At 46.7% G+C, this 22,889-nt stretch overlaps 1 protein-coding gene and 14 non-coding genes across 16 annotated transcripts in view; 4 read left to right on the forward strand and 11 right to left on the reverse strand.

Annotated features, from left to right (window-relative positions):
* als2b (alsin Rho guanine nucleotide exchange factor ALS2 b) overlaps positions 1-764 on the reverse strand; it is a 30,197-nt gene extending 29,433 nt beyond the window's left edge. For both annotated transcript variants that reach the window (XM_085348854.1, XM_085348853.1), the window contains exons 1-2: positions 622-764; positions 216-328 (exon numbers count right to left, since the gene is read on the reverse strand). In XM_085348854.1, the coding sequence (XP_085204980.1) occupies positions 216-235 (20 nt within the window). In that variant the 5' untranslated portion in view covers positions 236-328; positions 622-764. The remainder of the gene's footprint in view (positions 1-215; positions 329-621) is intronic.
* An 8,729-nt stretch (positions 765-9,493) lies between these two features.
* On the reverse strand, positions 9,494-9,566 carry trnam-cau (transfer RNA methionine (anticodon CAU)). Its single transcript has one exon. It is a non-coding gene; the product is annotated as a tRNA-Met (tRNA).
* A 591-nt stretch (positions 9,567-10,157) lies between these two features.
* On the reverse strand, positions 10,158-10,228 carry trnag-gcc (transfer RNA glycine (anticodon GCC)). Its single transcript has one exon. It is a non-coding gene; the product is annotated as a tRNA-Gly (tRNA).
* A 122-nt stretch (positions 10,229-10,350) lies between these two features.
* trnae-cuc (transfer RNA glutamic acid (anticodon CUC)) lies at positions 10,351-10,422 on the forward strand. The gene has a single exon. It is a non-coding gene; the product is annotated as a tRNA-Glu (tRNA).
* Positions 10,423-11,857: 1,435 nt separating this feature from the next.
* Positions 11,858-11,930, reverse strand: trnam-cau (transfer RNA methionine (anticodon CAU)). The gene has a single exon. It is a non-coding gene; the product is annotated as a tRNA-Met (tRNA).
* Positions 11,931-12,531: 601 nt separating this feature from the next.
* trnag-gcc (transfer RNA glycine (anticodon GCC)) lies at positions 12,532-12,602 on the reverse strand. The gene has a single exon. It is a non-coding gene; the product is annotated as a tRNA-Gly (tRNA).
* A 122-nt stretch (positions 12,603-12,724) lies between these two features.
* trnae-cuc (transfer RNA glutamic acid (anticodon CUC)) lies at positions 12,725-12,796 on the forward strand. Its single transcript has one exon. It is a non-coding gene; the product is annotated as a tRNA-Glu (tRNA).
* Positions 12,797-13,981: 1,185 nt separating this feature from the next.
* Positions 13,982-14,054, reverse strand: trnam-cau (transfer RNA methionine (anticodon CAU)). Its single transcript has one exon. It is a non-coding gene; the product is annotated as a tRNA-Met (tRNA).
* A 592-nt stretch (positions 14,055-14,646) lies between these two features.
* On the reverse strand, positions 14,647-14,717 carry trnag-gcc (transfer RNA glycine (anticodon GCC)). Its single transcript has one exon. It is a non-coding gene; the product is annotated as a tRNA-Gly (tRNA).
* Positions 14,718-14,839: 122 nt separating this feature from the next.
* On the forward strand, positions 14,840-14,911 carry trnae-cuc (transfer RNA glutamic acid (anticodon CUC)). The gene has a single exon. It is a non-coding gene; the product is annotated as a tRNA-Glu (tRNA).
* A 4,443-nt stretch (positions 14,912-19,354) lies between these two features.
* trnam-cau (transfer RNA methionine (anticodon CAU)) lies at positions 19,355-19,427 on the reverse strand. The gene has a single exon. It is a non-coding gene; the product is annotated as a tRNA-Met (tRNA).
* Positions 19,428-20,028: 601 nt separating this feature from the next.
* On the reverse strand, positions 20,029-20,099 carry trnag-gcc (transfer RNA glycine (anticodon GCC)). Its single transcript has one exon. It is a non-coding gene; the product is annotated as a tRNA-Gly (tRNA).
* Positions 20,100-20,221: 122 nt separating this feature from the next.
* Positions 20,222-20,293, forward strand: trnae-cuc (transfer RNA glutamic acid (anticodon CUC)). Its single transcript has one exon. It is a non-coding gene; the product is annotated as a tRNA-Glu (tRNA).
* Positions 20,294-20,841: 548 nt separating this feature from the next.
* On the reverse strand, positions 20,842-20,914 carry trnam-cau (transfer RNA methionine (anticodon CAU)). The gene has a single exon. It is a non-coding gene; the product is annotated as a tRNA-Met (tRNA).
* A 601-nt stretch (positions 20,915-21,515) lies between these two features.
* Positions 21,516-21,586, reverse strand: trnag-gcc (transfer RNA glycine (anticodon GCC)). Its single transcript has one exon. It is a non-coding gene; the product is annotated as a tRNA-Gly (tRNA).
* Between the last annotated feature and the right edge of the window lie 1,303 nt (positions 21,587-22,889).

Genomic DNA, 22,889 nt, shown 5'->3' on the forward strand with positions numbered 1-22,889 from the left:
CTGATAAAGCAGAGCAGAGGCAGACAAATCGCCTCAGTAGGCGTTTGATCCCCACGCCCCTCACTTCTCCTGAACAACAGATGTTTTGTCAGTGAAAGCAGAAGTGAGCACAACAACTCCATCCTTAGGCAATGTCACATGGTGATCACAGGCAGCCAGCTGAGTGGCATAATCCTGCAGAGAACTAGGAGGGGGATGACTCTGGGTAGACCTACCTCTTACTCTGGATTTCCATCAGTGGGGTTGATACTCCTCTATCAGCATGTCAGATTCAGGACTCCTCCTATTCCTCCTCCTGCTGCCGCCGCTGCTGCTGCTAATTGAGGTTCTGAAAGCAAAAGTACAAACAGTCAAACATTATCAGTCCAGCCACAGTGACTGAACTATGGGGGAATATCCAGAAGGAAACCCCTGAAACACAAGCCAACAGACTGGGGTGTCACAATAAAAGTGCTAAGGGCACATTTTTATATATTTAACCCCTTAAAACTCCTCAGGCATGTTATTAGCCGCCGGTAGATAACATTAGCTGATTAGCCACAGAGCTAGTTGAAACCACAGGTGTCGCTGCTCTGTTTTCTGGATTTTAAAAATACATTTATTAAAGATACATTTCCTCACCAGCCGGCCGTCTGCGCTGCTCCTCGAGGTGTTCACGTAAAGAGGTCGCTGACACACGCGGTAGTGAGCGTGTTTAGACGCTGTCTGCTGCTCATTTCTGTAATGTTGACACGCTGAAGATCGTCCAACTGTCAGGAGGTCCCACTCCTCCGCGGGAGCGAGCCGGAACGAAGAGAGCGCGCCTTAAAGGGACAGCACACATATTTTTTATAGGACGTGTTGTTGGTATCACAAGTTGGAAGATTTCAGCTTTTGGTGAGAGGAGTCGCCTTCAGATCGTATTATCTGTCATATTAGCAGGCTTTCATAGGCGGGAAAGTGTCAGGGCATCAGTAGAAAGTTCACAGATTAAAATGTAACACATTGGACGAACATAGTCAGGCAGACATGTTTATTATATCCAAAAAACTAACAGTAAATACAGCACTGTGCAAAAATGAGCCACTTCTCACATCAGTGTATTTTTCTTGGAAAATGGGAAATAGCAATAAAGCTTAATTGAAACGTGCAGACTCTTAGGCAGCTTTGTTGCATTTCTTTAAGTAGTCTTCAGAAATAGTTCTCCAGGCTTCTCGAAGGACATTCAAAGATTTTCTTTGGATGTTTCTGCCTTTTGTTCTGTTCTCTGTCAACATGATCCCACACTGCTTCAATAATGTTGAAGTCTGGGTTCTGGGGAGGCCAGTCCGTGACTGATTGATTCACAGTGTGTTTTTCTTTCCAGGTATATTTTTATTGCATTGGCAGTATGTTTGGGATCATTGTCATGCTTTTTCCAATCGGACGCTTAAAAAATCTGAAGACAGCCTGGAGAACTATTGCTCAAGAGCACAAATTGTGGACTTTAAACCCTGGACCGCCAGGGCTTTTGCATCTTAGCCACCGGAGCACTAGATCCTCATGGTTCCTTGTGCAGGTTATCCACAACTTGAATCCAGAGTGAGGTAAAGCAATGTTTTTAACTTCGCAAGGGTAGTTTGAATCTAACTCAGTGTGGCCCCTTACCTAGAACCAATTGAGGAGACCAAGGGCAAAGTTACCTCTGACAACAGCACTTCTGGGATGCCTCTGGATGTGAGGTGTTTTGAGCATGCCCAAAAGCAGGAGCCCCTGGGGCAGACTGGCAGACTGTTTTTAAAACAGCATAGAAATAGGAATATTATGCTTTTCCTCACAAATGTCAGGTTTAAATGCCACACACAGTCCAATGGGCAAGCTTTAAAAAGAAACTACAATAGAGTGAGACCTCTTATTTGTTTCCTGCTCTCAGGCCCGGCTCAGCTGCTGCCGTTGTTGTGACAGACTCTACGGAAAGCGGAGGGCTCAGGATAGAAAGAACGCAAAGTCTAAAAAGGGGTCAACAAATACCCTTATACAACTCTTAATGACTTTAAAACAGTGACTGGCACTATTTCACAACAGGGCCTTTATATAAACTGGCTTTTGTAATATTTATATATAAATACTGAAACATTTAATTTCTCGATCGTGGCTCAAGAGTTGGGAGTTCGCCTTGTAATTGGAAGGTTGCCGGTTCGAGCCCTGGCTTGGACAGTCTCGGTCGTTGTGTCCTTGGGCAAGACACTTCACCCGTTGCCTACTGGTGGTGGTCAGAGGGCCCGGTGGCGCCAGTGTCCGGCAGCCTCGCCTCTGTCAATGCACTAAATACAAATCCTGTAACATTAAAGTCTGTAGCCTGATCTATGGTATTGACTTCCTTTTTTTTGCTACTTTCATTTTATAAAACAAAAGAAAAACAGAAATATAAAAGAATAATCTCAAAACACAAACCAATCGCCTCTGGCACCTAAAATATAAAGGGGAGGTTGAATAAAAAGAAGTTTTAAATATCAAACAACAACCATACACGTTATTTATCCTCCCAAATCAGAATCAATCTATACACATTTGAGTATCAGAAGATAAAAGTTGGAAATGTTTCCACAAACTGATAACAAATAACACTATCAGTGTGTTTTATACAGATATGTCCAAGGAAGATTTTATTTTCAGTTGGTGAAATTTTTTCATAAACTTTTAACTATGAACTATAATTACAAAAAAAATTGTGTTACCTGATATTTTGATGTATGTTTTGGTTTGTTTGGTTTTCAGTATTTAAATGTGTCACCCGAAGAGGATAAACAAGATAAAAGATGAATGTAGCTTCTGGGTCGGAAAAGTGAAGCCAATGTGGAAGTGCCTTAAATTGTTATTCTTACTCATGTCCAGCAAGAGGGCAAATCCTGTGGTTGCAGAAAGACTTGTGGTTGTTTGAAAGCTACACTTACTGCATAATTTATGAGTTACACCTTTCTAATACTGGTTTGGACCCTCTTTGCCTTCTGAGCTGTCTCATTTCTTAATGGCACAGATTCAAAAAAGTTGCTGGAAACATTCTTCACTGATTTTTGTCCATGTTGACATGGCAGCATCAAACAATTGCTGTGGATTTGTTGGCTGCACGCCCATGATGAGAATTTCCTGTTCCACCATATCCCAAAGGTCCTCTGTTGGATTGAGATCTAACAGTGATCATGTGAGACCGGACAGTGTGCGCACACTGTGTCTGAGGAGGATGTGCGGAAGTGCTTCAGGAAGGTGAACGCACGCAAAGCTACTGGTCCGGACGGGATTCCTCAAGTCATGCTCAGCTGGCTGGAGTGTACACACACATCTTCAGCCTTTCCCTCTCTCTGTCTGTAGTCCCAGCCTGCTTCAAAATGGCCACCATTGTCCCTGTACCCAAATCCTCCACAATCTCCTCATTGAACAACTGGCGACTGGTAGCCCTGACCCCCATCGTGAGCAAATACCATCGTTCCCTCGAAGCTGGACAGGAAACTGCAGGATCTAGGACTGAGCAGCTCCCTCTGCAGCTGGATCCTTAACTTCCTGTCTGACAGACGGCAAGCAGTCACCTCATCCCCCATCACACTGAACACTGGTGCTCCACAGGGGTGTGTACTGACCTCTCCTGTACTCACTCTATACCTACGACTGCAAGGCCACTAACAACTCCAACATCATTGTGAAGTTTGCGGATGACACTACAGTCTTATCACCAAAGGTGATGAGACAGCCTACAGGGTGGAGGTCAGCGCCCTGACCCACTGGTGTCAAGACAACCATCTCACCTTCAACGTCGCAAAGACAAAGGAGTTTATAGTGGACTTCCGGAGGTGCAGAGAAGTACACACCCCCATCACCATCAACGGCGCTGCTGTGGAGAGAGTGAGCAGCTTCCGGTTCCTTGGTGTACATCTGGCTGAGGATCTTACGTGGTCAGTACACATAAACAAAACGGTGAAGAAGGCGCAACAGCGCCTCTTCTTTCTCAGGAGACTGAAAAGATTCGGCATGAGCCCCCGCATCCTCAGGACCTTCTATCGTTGTGCCATTGAGAGCATCCTCACTGGATGCATCACCACCTGGTATGGCAACAGCACCGCTTACAACCGCAAAACTCTCCAGAGAGTAGTGCGGTGTTCTAAACGGCTAATTGGAGGTGAGCTTCCCTCCCTCCAGGACATCTGCAGGAAGCGGTGCATGAGGAAAGCGGGGAGGATCATCAAGGACTCCAGTCACCCCAGCCATAAACTGTTCAGACTACTTCCATCGGGAAGAAGGTTCTGCAGCATCCGGTCCCGAACCGGCAGACTGAGAGACAGCTTTTTCCACCAGGCCATCAGACTGCTGAACCATAGACATAGACAGGCCATAGACACCTCACCTTCACTACTGGAACTTCAACATTATGCACTCCATACATTAATGCCACTTGTTTTGCACAATATCCAACTACTAACCTCTGTATATTTTATATATTTTGTTTTATTGTTTACTCTATTTAATTAGTAAAATATGTATACACACACACACACACACACACACACACACACACGTAGATATACATATTTAGTATACACATTCACTAATATGCATACACTCTTATATTGTACATATATTTATTCATAGAATTCTCAGATTTAGCCATTCTTATATTTTGCTTGTTCTTATGTTATTGTATTTTTGCCCACCTCTGTTGCTGTGAAGCTCGCACACAAGAATTTGACTCACATGTACTGTAACAGTGTACCTGCACATGTGATGTGACAATAAAAGTGATTTGATTTGAATGTTGCAGCAGAAATTAAAATTTATAAGATTGGAAAATGTTTTTCAAATCTTCAAATTTTGGTGAGTTGGTGTAAACTGGGAAGCGTATCTGTAACCGGAAGGTCACCGGTTCGATCCCTGGGCTCTCTGTCCTGGTCATTGTGTCCTTGGGCAAGACACTTTACCCTACCGCCTACTGGTGTTGGCCAGAGGGGCCGATGGCGCGAAATGGCAGCCTCGCTTCTGTCAGTCTGCCCCAGGGCAGCTGTGGCTACAACCGTAGCTTGCCTCCACCAGTGTATGAATGCGAGAGTGAATGAATAGTGGCATTGTAAAGCGCTTTGTGTGTCTTGAAAAGCGCTATATAAATCCAATCCATTATTATTATTATTATTAAACTGTAGCCTCAGTTTTGCTATTTTTAACTGACAGAAGTGGGATCTGGTGTGGTCTTCTGCTGCTGTTGAGATGCTCTACTGTATACTTTTGGTTGTGTGTTTTTTTGTGTTATTGTTGCCTTCGAATAAGCTTGAAGCAGTCTGGCCATTCTCCTTCGACCTCAGCAAGACATTTTCCCCAGGAGAACTGCTGCTCACTGGATATTTTCCGCAGTTCTCGTCTCAAGTTTGGGGTTCTTTTTGCGCTGCTTTGGGGGCCAGGCCTTGTCTGAGCTCTGGTTACCATCCTCAGACGAACGGCCAGACGGAACGTTTAAATCAGGAGCTTGAGGCCGCGCTCCGCTGTGTGACCTGTCATAACCCTGCGACTTGGGCCTCATATCTGCCGTGGGTGGAATATGCCCACAACTCCTTGGTTTCGTCTGCTACTGGGTTGTCACCGTTCGAGGCCTCTTTGGGTTATCAGCCGCCCCTGTTTCCGGAGGAGGAGGCTGATCTTGCTGTCCCCTCGGTCCAGCATCATCTGCAGCGCTGCCGTCGGGTCTGGTCTCGTACGCGGGAGGCGCTGTTGCGTGCTGTGGCTCGCCAACGTTGCTGTGCCGACCGTCGCCGGTCTCCTGCGCCCGTTTATTCACCGGGACAGAAGGTGTGGCTCGCCGCGAAGGACATCCCTCTCAGGGCATCCTCCCGCAAGTTGTCTCCTCGTTACATCGGCCCCTATTCTGTGGACAGGGTCCTCAGCCCCACGGCTGTCAAGCTCCGTTTGCCTGCTGCCTTGCGGATTCACCCGGTCTTTCACGTTTCTCAGGTGAAGCCGGTGGTGTCTAGTCGTCTGTGCCCGCCTCCGGTGCCCTCGCCTCCCGCCCGGCTCATTGATGGGCACCCTGCGTTCTCTGTCCGGCGCATTCTGGGTGTGCGGCGGCGGGGTAGGGGGCTGCAGTTTTTGGTGGACTGGGAGGGTTATGGGCCGGAGGAGCGTTCTTGGGTTCCTCGTTCTTTGATGCTTGACTCTGTGATGGTTTCTGATTTTCTTAGGTCACGTCGTGGGGCGGGTGCTGGTCGGCCGCCAGGTGGCGTCCCTTGAGGGGGGGGTACTGTCATGGTCCGGGTGTGTGCCAGTGTGTCTCCCTCCGAGCCGGCGTCTCCACCCCGGGGAGGGGCCTCAGTGTTTTTGCTCATCGCTTACACCTGTGAGTAATTTAGCCGGGGACTCATAAGGCCAGCGTACTCAATCTCTCTTCGCCAGATTCTCTGCTAACATCAGTCAGTGCAGGCCACCACCATCATTCCCTATGTATTTTGTGAATCACCTTGCCTCACTGTATGTTTGTCTTTTGTGCGCCTCTCTCTTAACTACACCCAACTGTCAACCCCTGTCGAAGAGCACCTACTTGGATGCTGGACCATCTGGCAGTCCCACAGGCTATTACCCAGATTACCTACCTGCCTCTCTGCCTCCACGCCAGGAGTTTTTTGGATTTCACACCCGGACTACTTACCCCTCTACGTCATCTCCGACCTCCTTTGGCAAGTACGCAGTACGAAGGAGGATTCTGAATCAGCAACATATTCATATGTCTCCTTATCCGTATCTGAACATCTGCACTCTGTTACAGTGACCCCGACCTTTTCCTGGATCAAATGTGACTTGCTTTCCAGTCCAATCCCTGGAATAGCTGTCCTCTCTGACCCGGACCAGATCATTACTTAGTTTCAGTGGTGGAACGTCGTACTTGTCTACTCTCACCTTTTGTTTATGAATATTTGTGGAAACATTAAACTTTATTCTTAAAATCTACTTACGAGCTGTTCGGCGTCCTGCGTTTGAGTCCTGTCACTCGTCCAAAACGGTCTCGGCCGTAACACATGAAGCTCTTTTTGTAAGTTACGATCATTATTAGATTATCCTGGCTGTAGCGTCATCAGTTCCACTCATCACATCCAGATTAAAAATACATAGGTGGCAACAGTCAAAAGAGTCAGCTCGAGGTTTCGTAACAGGAATTCACTAACCAGAGAGCGACATCACAGTTGTTAGGTCCATCTTTGACACTGTTGAGGGCTAAAAGGCAGGTCAAACTGTTTCATATTTTTTGTTTTTGTTGGGAGCAAAGTTCAACTCCCTATTATTATTATTATTATTATTATTATTATTATTATGTTATAACTGTACACTTTGGCATTTCTAGTTTGGCCTGGTGTCAACACACAAACTTCCAGACTCCCTAGAAATGAAACGACTTCTGAGGCCTTTGGATGTAGCAACTCCAGAAATGCTCATTCATCTGTCACCCCTCTGCAGTCAGCACAGTCAAACTTAAGATTTAAGGTCCTCCAGCTCTCCAGTTCACTTCTCTCCTTCCCCTGGTGTCGTTTCCACTCACTGAGTAAGGTGGCACTAAAATCAGCACTTTAATCTGCTGATTCAGGCACTTTGCATGTCTGACTTCCAACCCCAGACATCACTTCATTCAAAATAGAGAAATAGAGTCAAGGGATGCTATCGTGCACCGCCTGATTGAAGTTGAGAAACTATTGACCTTGATGGAGTGTGTGTGTGTGTGTGTGTGTGTGTGTGTGTGTGTGTGTGTGTGTGTGTGTGTGTGTGTGTGTTTGGCCTCAGCAGACACTTATAATCTAACTCTGATCTTGGGAAAAGTGCTTACTTTCCGACCTCTTTCCCTTAAAAGGAATATTAACAGGAGCTTTGTGGAGAGGATTCAACTTGGATTTAACGCCATCAAGGAGCTAAAAAGGGAGCAATTTTTATAAGATGTTATATCTATAGTACTTTTCTAAGCTCCACAACAGAGGTTCTTTACTCTTTCAGCCTACTAGTACGTGACCACATTCAGTGGTCACGTACTAGTAGGTATGTTTGATCTGTTCTTCCTGTTGGCAAACTGGTTTACCTAAGAAAACTACAAAATCGGGGCCAGTATAAAAATTAGCCAGACATTTGTTCATGTCCTCTTTAATGTTCTCTTTTTTGCACAAGTTGAGGAGCATTTCAAGACACATTTCACATGTGACAAATAAAGAATCTTGAATCCTGCTCTACTACATACAGTCATGACAAAGTCTTACCTCACTGTGTCCATTCCTGAAACATCCCTCTGACATTAATGTGAAGATAATAAGTGAGTGAACTGTTCAAAAGACAGCATATAACCCTACAAACTACAGTCCCAATCAAAAGATTAAGACCACTTGAAAAATGGCAAAAAAATCATATTTTGCATAGTAGGATTTAAATAATGTAGAGCTTCAACATGCAACAAGAAGAAATGGGAGTGAGATAAAACCTTTTTTTGAGCATGCAATTTATTGAAAACAGTGCTTAAACTGAAACAGGCTTGCAGCTGATCAATAGTTTAGGACTACATTCCTTTAAAAGGCCAAATCTGTGCAAAAATGTGAATTCATTGTCATTTTCTGTCAGGTAGTCACACTGTCGTGATGTTCAGATGGCAAAGGCAAAAAAATTCCCTTTTTGAATGTGGTTGGGCTGTTGAACTGCATAAGCAGGGTCTCTCGCGCCATCGTTGCTGAGGTGGGACGCAGTAAGACAGTCATTTGGAATTTGTTAAATGAACCTGAGGGTTATGATGGACTTGAGCTCCATAACCTTCAGACGGCATCTGAGACTGAAGGGCTTCAAAAACAAAATAACATCTTTAAAGGCCTCGTCTCCTTGAACGCCACAGAACTGACTGTTTGGACAAAAGAACAAACATGAGGCACTGAAAGGTGAAAGAAAGTTTTATTCTCTGATGAGAAAAAATTGAACTTTGATGGTCCTGATGGTTTCCAACGTTACTGGCATGACAAGCAGATCCACCTGAGATGTTTTTTACGCTGCATAGTGGAGGGGGCACCATAATGGTTTGGGGTGCTTTTTCCTTCAGTGGAACAATGGAACTTCAGGATGTGCAGGGGGGTCAAATGGCCGCTGGATATGTCCAGATGTTGCAGAGAGGATCCCTCGTGACTGAGGGCTCTTGTCTGCATGGTGACGACTGGGTTTTTCAACAGGTCAATGCTACAGTATACAATGCCTGCAGGACAAGGGACTTCTTCCAGGAGAATAACATCACTCTTCTGGAACATACTGCGCATTACCCTGATCTAAATCGAATTGAAAATCTTTGGGGATGAATAGCAAGGGAAGTTTACCGTATTTTCCGCACTGTAAGGGGCACTTAAAATCTTTTAATTTTCTCAAAAATCGAGAAAAGATCTCGCATCAGAGGAGGCTGAAAATCCACAACAAACAGATGGTTCTTAGGCTCTATCGTCCTCGAAATGGGTAGAAGCTGTACAAAATGGATGGACCAACTCTGTACCAAAAGACCTGCCTCGTGTGAGGCTCGAACTCACGACCTTCAGATCATGAGACTGACGCGCTGCCTACTGCGCCAACGAGACTGACGGGCAACTGGAAAATGGACGATTTCTCGAAGCTGCACAGAAAAGAAATTCAGCAAAGGCGATTCCCCAGGTATTTAAGCCCTGAACGGGCTTTGGAGGTGAAGAGTGCCACAGGAGATCCTAAAAACGGTGTTTTGACCCAGCTCCGGCTTACCTGAAAGGGACAAGCGGTAGACAATGGATGGGTTGCCTTTGCCACGTACTGTGTATCAAGCGAGGCTCAAGACACCATCTTCCCCCAAAACGGACCGCTCTTCTTTTGTCTCGTAGTGCCGTCTTAAATTAAATTCCTTAATTACAGCCACATTGGCTGCACTAATAAGACACACGGGTTTACCAGCAATGTCTGTAAACATATATTTAGTCACCCACTGGCGCTGGCAGGGGACAATTCTAAGTCTGCCAATTGTGCCGCCGAATTCGCGCCACTGTACAAAGTCTCCTCTCAACAACATCTTGACTTAATGCAGATACGATGTCCAACCCAAGTTTGGTTTGCACAGACTTCTTGTTCCAAATCTTGATGCCGTCTGGCCGTGAGCGAGAACAAACTTAATGCCCCCCAAGACCCCACGCATAAAGGAACTGTGCATTGGCCGGGAATCGAACCCGGGCCTCCCGCGTGGCAGGTGAGAATTCTACCACTGAACCACCAATGCTCACGGAAGTGACAATTTTCTCACCGAATTCACGCCATTGCCCAAGCGCTCCTCTCGAGGCGCAATGGAAAATATAGCCCGATACAGCCACGCGTCACTCATCAAGACAACTCTGTCGCACCTCCCTGATGGTCTAGTGGTCAGGATTCGGCGCTCTCACCGCCGCGGCCCGGGTTCGATTCCCGGTCAGGGAAACTGTGTTTTGACCCACCTCCGGCTTACCCGAAAGGGACAAGCGATAGACAATGGATGGGTTGCCTTTGCCACGTACTGTGTATCAAGCGAGGCTCAAGGCACAATCTCCCCCCAAAACGAACCATTCTTTGAAGCCGACAAAAAATGAAGCAGACTTGCCAGTTCTTCAAGCCCAGGATGGGCTACCTGGACAAAGTGTCCAAGAAGAAATAACAGGTAGGAGTCATTTGGGAGCCAACGTGTGGTGTCCCGCAATTCTGACCTGAGAAAAGAAAGAGGAATTGTGGTGAAAGTTGGATGAAGTGGTTCCAGAGGGCCAGCACGAATCCATAGGGGAGGATCGCCTGCCACGTGTGAGTCTTGAAATCAAACAGATGGGAAGGCTTTCCACGGGCAATGGTAGAATGATTTGGATTGATCCCTGTTCTAGATCTCGCATCTTGAAGGTGAAGTGTGTGACAGGACATCCAAAAAATGTGTGGCCGAACTGCGCATCAACACATGCCTCGCGTGAGGATAGAGCTCAACACCTCCAGTTTTCGAGACTTACTCATGGCAGGCGACAATTCTACCGCTGAGCTAACAACCCTTGCACATCCGAAAATTGTCCCGCTGAATTCATTCCACTCTCCAAAGCCTCCTCTCAAGACGCTTAAAATGGATGCACAAACTCTGTCACGTGCTGTGCATCAAAGCACATCGCTTGCGTGAGGCTACAAGTCACTACCTTCTGATTTCGAGATTCACGGGTGGCAGGCGACAGTTCTACTGCTGAGCCACCAGCCCTTACAAGTCTGCCAATTGTCCCGCCAAATTTGCGCCACTCTACAAAGTCTCCTCTCAACAACATCTTGACTTAATGCAGACACGATGTCCAACCCAAGTTTGGTTTGCATAGACTTCTTGTTCCAACTTAACAGTCAGGCAAGAATGACTTCAAATTATCCCTCTCAATGGACCCCGTTGGCAAAGGAACTCCAGGCAACCTCCAGAGACTCAGCTCGGGAGCTGCTGATAACCAATTATCAGCCCTTGCTCATCCGCTTCCAATGCAAAGACATTCCTAACCCTACCTGGACAAAGTGTCCAAGAAGAAATAACAGGTAGGAGTCATTTGGGAGCCAACGTGTGGTGTCCCGCAATTCTGACCTGAGAAAAGAAAGAGGAATTGTGGTGAAAGTTGGATGAAGTGGTTCCAGAGGGCCAGCACGAATCCATAGGGGAGGATCGCCTGCCACGTGTGAGTCTTGAAATCAAACAGATGGGAAGGCTTTCCACGGGCAATGGTAGAATGATTTGGATTGATCCCTGTTCTAGATCTCGCATCAGAGGAGGCTGAAAATCCACTACAAACGGATGGTTCTTATGCTTCAGAGTCCTCGAAATGGGTAGAAGCTGTACAAAATGGATGGACCAACTCTGTACCAAAACACCTGCCTCATGTGAGGCTCGAACTCACGACCTTCAGATTATGAGACTGACGCGCTGCCTACTGCGCCAACGAGACTGACGGGCAAGTGGAAAATGGACGATTTCTCGAAGCTGCACAGAAAAGAAATTCAGCTTGGATAAACAAAGGCGATTCCCCAGGTATTTAAGCCCTGAACGGGCTTTGGAGGTGAAGAGTGCCACAGGAGATCCTAAAAACGGTGTTTTGACCCAGCTCCGGCTTACCTGAAAGGGACAAGCGGTAGACAATGGATGGGTTGCCTTTGCCACGTACTGTGTATCAAGCGAGGCTCAAGACACCATCTTCCCCCAAAACGGACCGCTCTTCTTTTGTCTCGTAGTGCCGTCTTAAATTAAATTCCTTAATTACAGCCACATTGGCTGCACTAATAAGACACACGGGTTTACCAGCAATGTCTGTAAACATATATTTAGTCACCCACTGGCGCTGGCAGGGGACAATTCTAAGTCTGCCAATTGTGCCGCCGAATTCGCGCCACTGTACAAAGTCTCCTCTCAACAACATCTTGACTTAATGCAGATACGATGTCCAACCCAAGTTTGGTTTGCACAGACTTCTTGTTCCAAATCTTGATGCCGTCTGGCCGTGAGCGAGAACAAACTTAATGCCCCCCAAGACCCCACGCATAAAGGATCTCTGCATTGGCCGGGAATCGAACCCGGGCCTCCAACGTGGCAGGCGAGAATTCTACCACTGAACCACCAATGGTCACGGAAGTGACAGTTTTCTCACCGAATTCGTGCCATTGCCCAAGCGCTCCTCTCGAGGCGCAATGGAAAATATAGCCCGATACAGCCACGCGTCACTCATCAAGACAACTCTGTCACACCTCCCTGATGGTCTAGTGGTCAGGATTCGGCGCTCTCACCGCCGCGGCCCGGGTTCGATTCCCGGTCAGGGAAACTGTGTTTTGACCCACCTCCGGCTTACCCGAAAGGGACAAGCGATAGACAATGGATGGGTTACCTTTGCCACGTACTGTGTATCAAGCGAGGCTCAAGGCACAATCTCCCCCCAAAACGAACCATTCTTTGAAGCCGTCAACAAATGAAGCAGACTTGCCAGTTCTTCAAGCCCAGGATGGGCTGCCATCTTGAAGGTGAAGTGTGTGACAGGACATCCAAAAAATGTGTGGCCGAACTGCGCATCAACACATGCCTCGCGTGAGGATAGAGCTCAACACCTCCAGTTTTCGAGACTTACTCATGGCAGGCGACAATTCTACCGCTGAGCTAACAACCCTTGCACATCCGAAAATTGTCCCGCTGAATTCATTCCACTCTCCAAAGTCTCCTCTCAAGACGCTTAAAATGGATGCACAAACTCTGTCACGTGCTGTGCATCAAAGCACATCGCTTGCGTGAGGCTACAAGTCACTACCTTCTGATTTCGAGATTCACGGGTGGCAGGCGACAGTTCTACTGCTGAGCCACCAGCCCTTACAAGTCTGCCAATTGTCCCGCCAAATTTGCGCCACTCTACAAAGTCTCCTCTCAACAACATCTTGACTTAATGCAGACACGATGTCCAACCCAAGTTTGGTTTGCATAGACTTCTTGTTCCAACTTAACAGTCAGGCAAGAATGACTTCAAATTATCCCTCTCAATGGACCCCGTTGGCAAAGGAACTCCAGGCAACCTCCAGAGACTCAGCTCGGGAGCTGCTGATAACCAATTATCAGCCCTTGCTCATCCGCTTCCAATGCAAAGACATTCCTAACCCTACCTGGACAAAGTGTCCAAGAAGAAATAACAGGTAGGAGTCATTTGGGAGCCAACGTGTGGTGTCCCGCAATTCTGACCTGAGAAAAGAAAGAGGAATTGTGGTGAAAGTTGGATGAAGTGGTTCCAGAGGGCCAGCACGAATCCATAGGGGAGGATCGCCTGCCACGTGTGAGTCTTGAAATCAAACAGATGGGAAGGCTTTCCACGGGCAATGGTAGAATGATTTGGATTGATCCCTGTTCTAGATCTCGCATCAGAGGAGGCTGAAAATCCACTACAAACGGATGGTTCTTATGCTTCAGAGTCCTCGAAATGGGTAGAAGCTGTACAAAATGGATGGACCAACTCTGTACCAAAACACCTGCCTCGTGTGAGGCTCGAACTCACGACCTTCAGATTATGAGACTGACGCGCTGCCTACTGCGCCAACGAGACTGACGGGCAAGTGGAAAATGGACGATTTCTCGAAGCTGCACAGAAAAGAAATTCAGCTTGGATAAACAAAGGCGATTCCCCAGGTATTTAAGCCCTGAACGGGCTTTGGAGGTGAAGAGTGCCACAGGAGATCCTAAAAACGGTGTTTTGACCCAGCTCCGGCTTACCTGAAAGGGACAAGCGGTAGACAATGGATGGGTTGCCTTTGCCACGTACTGTGTATCAAGCGAGGCTCAAGACACCATCTTCCCCCAAAACGGACCGCTCTTCTTTTGTCTCGTAGTGCCGTCTTAAATTAAATTCCTTAATTACAGCCACATTGGCTGCACTAATAAGACACACGGGTTTACCAGCAATGTCTGTAAACATATATTTAGTCACCCACTGGCGCTGGCAGGGGACAATTCTAAGTCTGCCAATTGTGCCGCCGAATTCGCGCCACTGTACAAAGTCTCCTCTCAACAACATCTTGACTTAATGCAGATACGATGTCCAACCCAAGTTTGGTTTGCACAGACTTCTTGTTCCAAATCTTGATGCCGTCTGGCCGTGAGCGAGAACAAACTTAATGCCCCCACGCATAAAGGATCTCTGCATTGGCCGGGAATCGAACCCGGGCCTCCCACGTGGCAGGCGAGAATTCTACCACTGAACCACCAATGCTCACGGAAGTGACAGTTTTCTCACCGAATTCGTGCCATTGCCCAAGCGCTCCTCTCGAGGCGCAATGGAAAATATAGCCCGATACAGCCACGCGTCACTCATCAAGACAACTCTGTTGCACCTCCCTGATGGTCTAGTGGTCAGGATTCGGCGCTCTCACCGCCGCGGCCCGGGTTCGATTCCCGGTCAGGGAAACTGTGTTTTGACCCACCTCCGGCTTACCCGAAAGGGACAAGCGATAGACAATGGATGGGTTGCCTTTGCCACGTACTGTGTATCAAGCGAGGCTCAAGGCACAATCTCCCCCCAAAACGAACCATTCTTTGAAGCCGACAAAAAATGAAGCAGACTTGCCAGTTCTTCAAGCCCAGGATGGGCTACCTGGACAAAGTGTCCAAGAAGAAATAACAGGTAGGAGTCATTTGGGAGCCAACGTGTGGTGTCCCGCAATTCTGACCTGAGAAAAGAAAGAGGAATTGTGGTGAAAGTTGGATGAAGTGGTTCCAGAGGGCCAGCACGAATCCATAGGGGAGGATCGCCTGCCACGTGTGAGTCTTGAAATCAAACAGATGGGAAGGCTTTCCACGGGCAATGGTAGAATGATTTGGATTGATCCCTGTTCTAGATCTCGCATCTTGAAGGTGAAGTGTGTGACAGGACATCCAAAAAATGTGTGGCCGAACTGCGCATCAACGCGTGAGGATAGAGCTCAACACCTCCAGTTTTCGAGACTTACTCATGGCAGGCGACAATTCTACCGCTGAGCTAACAACCCTTGCACATCCGAAAATTGTCCCGCTGAATTCATTCCACTCTCCAAAGTCTCCTCTCAAGACGCTTAAAATGGATGCACAAACTCTGTCACGTGCTGTGCATCAAAGCACATCGCTTGCGTGAGGCTACAAGTCACTACCTTCTGATTTCGAGATTCACGGGTGGCAGGCGACAGTTCTACTGCTGAGCCACCAGCCCTTACAAGTCTGCCAATTGTCCCGCCGAATTTGCGCCACTCTACAAAGTCTCCTCTCAAGGCAAGGCAAGGCAAGGCAAGGCAAGTTTATTTGTATAGCACAATTCAACAACAAGGTGATTCAAAGTGCTTTACAGAGACATTAGAAACAAGAACAAATAAAAAGCATGATTTAAAATTGATTAAAACAAGCAAATAAACTAACTAACTAATTAACAAACAAACAAACAACAGTATATAAAATCAAAACAGATAAAATCAGAACAGTAGATAAAATCAGTAGTTAAATGTAAGTTTTGAAATTTAAGCTTAAAGTGTGGATTTGGTGCTTTATTCAAATGCAGCTGAGAACAGGTGAGTCTTCAACCTGGATTTAAATAAACTGAGTGTTTCAGCTGATCTGAGGCTTTCTGGGAGTTTGTTCCAGATATAAGGAGCATAAAAGCTGAATGCAGCTTCTCCGTGTCTGGTTCTGATTCTGGGAACTGATAAAAGACCGGATCCAGATGACCTGAGGGATCTGGATGGTTCATACTGGGTCAGGAGGTCATTGATGTATTTTGGTCCTAAACCATTCAGAGCTTTATAGGCCAGCATCAGAACTTTAAAGTCTATCCTCTGACGGACAGGCAGCCAGTGTAAGGACCTCAGAGCTGGACTGATGTGGTCCACTTTTTTGGTCTTAGTGAGGACTCGAGCAGCAGAGTTCTGAATGAGCTGTAGTTGTCTGACTGATTTTTTAGGTAGACCTGTAAAGATGCTGTTACAGTAATCAAGCCTACTAAAGATGAATGCATGGACTAGTTTTTCCAGGTCCTGTTGAGACATCAGATCTTTTATCCTTGATATATTCTTGAGGTGATAGTAAGCTGACTTTGTTATTGTCTTAATGTGTTTTTCTAAGTTTAGGTCTGCATCCATCACTACACCCAAATTTCTCGCCTGGTTTGTGGTTTTTAGATGTATAGATTGAAGTTCTCTGGTGACCTGTAATCGTTTTTCTTTGGCGCCAAAGACTATTACCTCAGTTTTGTTTTTGTTTAGCTGGAGAAAATTGTGGCACAACCAGTCATTGATTTCCTCAATGCATTTACCAAGAGCCTGTACAGGGCCTCGGTCTCCTGGTGACATTGTGATATATATTTGTGTGTCATCTGCATAGCTGTGATAGTTTATTTTGTTGTTGTTTATAATCTGTGCCAGTGGGAGCATGTAGATGTTAAACAGAAGGGGTCCCAAGATGGAACCTTGGGGAACTCCACATGTGATACTTGTCTGCTCAGATGTGAAGTTACCTATTGATACAAAGTATTTCCTGTTTTCTACGTATGTTTTGAACCAGTTTAGTACAGTTCCTGAAAGACCTGTCCAGTTCTCCAGTCGTTTGAGTAATATGTTGTGGTCAACTGTATCAAATGCTGCACTGAGATCCAGTAAAACTAAGACTGACATTTTTCCACTGTCTGTATTCAGACATATGTCATTGAACACTTTGGTCAGAGCGGTTTCAGTGCTGTGATTCTGTCTAAAACCTGACTGGAAGGCATCGTAGCAATTATTCTGTTTTAAGAAGTAACTGAGCTGTTGAGAAACTGCTTTTTCAATGATCTTACTTAAAAACGGGAGATTTGAGATCGGCCTGTAGTTGTTCATTTGTGTCTTGTCAAGATTGTTCTTTTTCAGTATAGGTTTGATTACAGCAGTTTTTAGTGATTCTGGAAACACACCTGATAATAAAGAAAAGTTGACGATCTGTAACAGGTCTGACTCTAAAGTCTTTGAGACCTTTTTGAAAAAACTTGTTGGCAGGACATCTAAACAGCAGGAGGAGGAGTTCAGTTGACCTAAGATGTCCTCCAGGTCTTTGCTGTTAATAGGTTGAAACTGTTTCATGGTGTTTAAACAGTTTTTTGGTGGACACAGTACATATCCTGGATCTGCTGTTGATGTACCAATTGCTTGTCTAATTTTTTGGATTTTTTCAGTGAAGAATTTGGCAAAGTCATTGCAGGCCATGGTCGAATGAAGTTCAGCTGCCACTGACACAGGAGGGTTTGTTAGCCTGTCAACTGTAGAAAATAAGACCCGAGCATTATGGCTGTTTTTAGTGATGATGTCAGAGAAGTAGGACCTCCTTGCATTCCTCAGTTGTAAATTATAATTGTGAAGTTTCTCTTTATAAATGTCATAATGAACCTGGAGGTTTGTTTTTCTCCATCTGCGCTCAGCTTTCCTACACTCTCTTTTTTCATTTTTCACCAGTGTGGAGTTTCTCCATGGAGACTTTTTCCTTCCAGAGATAACCTTCACCTTAATGGGAGCAATAGTGTCCATTACATTTAACATGTTAGCATTGAAGCTATTGACGAGCTCATTGACTGACCCTCTGGACAGGTCAGGTGTTAATGGGAAGACCTGGTTAAAAATTGCACTACTGTGTTCAGTTATACACCGTTTTGTGATCACTGTTGTTGATATATTTGTGTGGGCTGAGATTTTACTTTCAAAGAAAACACAGTAATGATCAGACAGGCCCACATCAGACACAGTAACCTTTGAAATGCTCAGGCCTTTGGAGATCAGTAGGTCAAGAGTGTGTCCTCTATTATGTGTGGCCTCTGTTACATGCTGAGTCAGCCCAAAGTTGCCCAGAGTGTTACTCAGGTCTTTAGTCCCTTTGTCCTGAGGGTTGTCCACATGAATGTTAAAATCCCCAGCAATAATTACACAGTCAAAATCAACACAGATCACAGACAGCAGTTCACTGAGGTCATTGAAAAAGTCTGTGCAGTATTTGGGAGGCCTGTAAACATTAAGAAACACAACTTTGGATGGGGCCTTCAGCTGTAAAGCCACATATTCAAAAGACTGAAAACTTCCAGGAGATAGCTGCTTACATTGAAATGATTCATTAAATAAGACAGCAACCCCTCCTCCTCTCCTGCTCGCCCTGACCTCACTGATAAAACTGTAGTTAGGAGGGGTCGTCTCGATGAGAACAGCTCCACTGTTACTTTGGTCCAACCAAGTTTCAGTTAAAAACATAAAATCAAGGCTGTGCTCAGTGATTAAATCAACAACATCTTGACTTAATGCAGACACGATGTCCAACCCAAGTTTGGTTTGCATAGACTTCTTGTTCCAACTTAACAGTCAGGCAAGAATGACTTCAAATTATCCCTCTCAATGGACCCCGTTGGCAAAGGAACTCCAGGCAACCTCCAGAGACTCAGCTCGGGAGCTGCTGATAACCAATTATCAGTCCTTGCTCATCCGCTTCCAATGCAAAGACATTCCTAACCCTACCTGGACAAAGTGTCCAAGAAGAAATAACAGGTAGGAGTCATTTGGGAGCCAACGTGTGGTGTCCCGCAATTCTGACCTGAGAAAAGAAAGAGGAATTGTGGTGAAAGTTGGATGAAGTGGTTCCAGAGGGCCAGCACGAATCCATAGGGGAGGATCGCCTGCCACGTGTGAGTCTTGAAATCAAACAGATGGGAAGGCTTTCCACGGGCAATGGTAGAATGATTTGGATTGATCCCTGTTCTAGATCTCGCATCAGAGGAGGCTGAAAATCCACTACAAACGGATGGTTCTTATGCTTCAGAGTCCTCGAAATGGGTAGAAGCTGTACAAAATGGATGGACCAACTCTGTACCAAAACACCTGCCTCGTGTGAGGCTCGAACTCACGACCTTCAGATTATGAGACTGACGCGCTGCCTACTGCGCCAACGAGACTGACGGGCAAGTGGAAAATGGACGATTTCTCGAAGCTGCACAGAAAAGAAATTCAGCTTGGATAAACAAAGGCGATTCCCCAGGTATTTAAGCCCTGAACGGGCTTTGGAGGTGAAGAGTGCCACAGGAGATCCTAAAAACGGTGTTTTGACCCAGCTCCGGCTTACCTGAAAGGGACAAGCGGTAGACAATGGATGGGTTGCCTTTGCCACGTACTGTGTATCAAGCGAGGCTCAAGACACCATCTTCCCCCAAAACGGACCGCTCTTCTTTTGTCTCGTAGTGCCGTCTTAAATTAAATTCCTTAATTACAGCCACATTGGCTGCACTAATAAGACACACGGGTTTACCAGCAATGTCTGTAAACATATATTTAGTCACCCACTGGCGCTGGCAGGAGACAATTCTAAGTCTGCCAATTGTGCCGCCGAATTCGCGCCACTGTACAAAGTCTCCTCTCAACAACATCTTGACTTAATGCAGATACGATGTCCAACCCAAGTTTGGTTTGCACAGACTTCTTGTTCCAAATCTTGATGCCGTCTGGCCGTGAGCGAGAACAAACTTAATGCCCCCCAAGACCCCACGCATAAAGGATCTCTGCATTGGCCGGGAATCGAACCCGGGCCTCCAACGTGGCAGGCGAGAATTCTACCACTGAACCACCAATGGTCACGGAAGTGACAGTTTTCTCACCGAATTCGTGCCATTGCCCAAGCGCTCCTCTCGAGGCGCAATGGAAAATATAGCCCGATACAGCCACGCGTCACTCATCAAGACAACTCTGTCACACCTCCCTGATGGTCTAGTGGTCAGGATTCGGCGCTCTCACCGCCGCGGCCCGGGTTCGATTCCCGGTCAGGGAAACTGTGTTTTGACCCACCTCCGGCTTACCCGAAAGGGACAAGCGATAGACAATGGATGGGTTGCCTTTGCCACGTACTGTGTATCAAGCGAGGCTCAAGGCACAATCTCCCCCCAAAACGAACCATTCTTTGAAGCCGACAAAAAATGAAGCAGACTTGCCAGTTCTTCAAGCCCAGGATGGGCTACCTGGACAAAGTGTCCAAGAAGAAATAACAGGTAGGAGTCATTTGGGAGCCAACGTGTGGTGTCCCGCAATTCTGACCTGAGAAAAGAAAGAGGAATTGTGGTGAAAGTTGGATGAAGTGGTTCCAGAGGGCCAGCACGAATCCATAGGGGAGGATCGCCTGCCACGTGTGAGTCTTGAAATCAAACAGATGGGAAGGCTTTCCACGGGCAATGGTAGAATGATTTGGATTGATCCCTGTTCTAGATCTCGCATCAGAGGAGGCTGAAAATCCACTACAAACGGATGGTTCTTATGCTTCAGAGTCCTCGAAATGGGTAGAAGCTGTACAAAATGGATGGACCAACTCTGTACCAAAAGACCTGCCTCGTGTGAGGCTTGAACTCACGACCTTCAGATTATGAGACTGAAGCGCTGCCTACTGTGCCAACGAGACTGACGGGCAAGTGGAAAATGGACGATTTCTCAAAGCTGCACAGAAAAGAAATTCAGCTTGGATAAACAAAGGCGATTCCCCAGGTATTTAAGCCCTGAACGGGCTTTGGAGGTGAAGAGTGCCACAGGAGATCCTAAAAACGGTGTTTTGACCCAGCTCCGGCTTACCTGAAAGGGACAAGCGGTAGACAATGGATGGGTTGCCTTTGCCACGTACTGTGTATCAAGCGAGGCTCAAGACACCATCTTCCCCCAAAACGGACCGCTCTTCTTTTGTCTCGTAGTGCCGTCTTAAATTAAATTCCTTAATTACAGCCACATTGGCTGCACTAATAAGACACACGGGTTTACCAGCAATGTCTGTAAACATATATTTAGTCACCCACTGGCGCTGGCAGGGGACAATTCTAAGTCTGCCAATTGTGCCGCCGAATTCGCGCCACTGTACAAAGTCTCCTCTCAACAACATCTTGACTTAATGCAGATACGATGTCCAACCCAAGTTTGGTTTGCACAGACTTCTTGTTCCAAATCTTGATGCCGTCTGGCCGTGAGCGAGAACAAACTTAATGCCCCCCAAGACCCCACGCATAAAGGATCTCTGCATTGGCCGGGAATCGAACCAGGGCCTCCCACGTGGCAGGCGAGAATTCTACCACTGAACCACCAATGGTCACGGAAGTGACAGTTTTCTCACCGAATTCGTGCCATTGCCCAAGCGCTCCTCTCGAGGCGCAATGGAAAATATAGCCCGATACAGCCACGCGTCACTCATCATGACAACTCCGTCGCACCTCACTGATGGTCTAGTGGTCAGGATTCGGCGAGCTCACCGCCGCGGCCCGGGTTCGATTCCCGGTCAGGGAAACTGTGTTTTGACCCAGCTCCGGCTTACCCGAAAGGGACAAGCGATAGACAATGGATGGGTTACCTTTGCCACGTACTGTGTATCAAGCGAGGCTCAAGGCACAATCTCCCCCCAAAACGAACCATTCTTTGAAGCCGTCAACAAATGAAGCAGACTTGCCAGTTCTTCAAGCCCAGGATGGGCTGCCATCTTGAAGGTGAAGTGTGTGACAGGACATCCAAAAAATGTGTGGCCAAACTGCGCATCAACACATGCCTCGCGTGAGGATAGAGCTCAACACCTCCAGTTTTCGAGACTTACTCATGGCAGGCGACAATTCTACCGCTGAGCTAATAACCCTTGCACATCTGAAAATTGTCCCGCTGAATTCATTCCACTCTCCAAAGTCTCCTCTCAAGACGCTTAAAATGGATGCACAAACTCTGTCACGTGCTGTGCATCAAAGCACATCGCTTGGGTGAGGCTACAAGTCACTACCTTCTGATTTCGAGATTCACGGGTGGCAGGCGACAGTTCTACTGCTGAGCCACCAGCCCTTACAAGTCTGCCAATTGTCCTGCCGAATTTGCGACCTTTATGAGACTGACGCGCTGCCTACTGCGCCAACGAGACTGACGGGCAACTGGAAAATGGACGATTTCTCGAAGCTGCACAGAAAAGAAATTCAGCTTGGATAAACAAAGGCGAGTCCCCAGGTATTTAAGCCCTGAACGGGCTTTGGAGGTGAAGAGTGCCACAGGAGATCCTAAAAACGGTGTTTTGACCCAGCTCCGGCTTACCTGAAAGGGACAAGCGGTAGACAATGGATGGGTTGCCTTTGCCACGTACTGTGTATCAAGCGAGGCTCAAGACACCATCTTCCCCCAAAATGGACCGCTCTTCTTTTGTCTCGTAGTGCCGTCTTAAATTAAATTCCTTAATTACAGCCACATTAGCTCCACTAATAAGACACACGGGTTTACCAGCAATGTCTGTAAACATATATTTAGTCACCCACTGGCGCTGGCAGGGGACAATTCTAAGTCTCCCAATTGTGCCGCCGAATTCACGCCACTCTACAAAGTCTCCTCTCAACAACATCTTGACTTAATGCAGATACGATGTCCAA

Source organism: Diplotaxodon limnothrissa, linkage group LG23 (genome assembly GCF_057381915.1).
Source record: "Diplotaxodon limnothrissa isolate DT_005_m linkage group LG23, D_limnothrissa_male_GT1.1, whole genome shotgun sequence".
NCBI classification, from domain to species: domain Eukaryota; kingdom Metazoa; phylum Chordata; class Actinopteri; order Cichliformes; family Cichlidae; genus Diplotaxodon; species Diplotaxodon limnothrissa.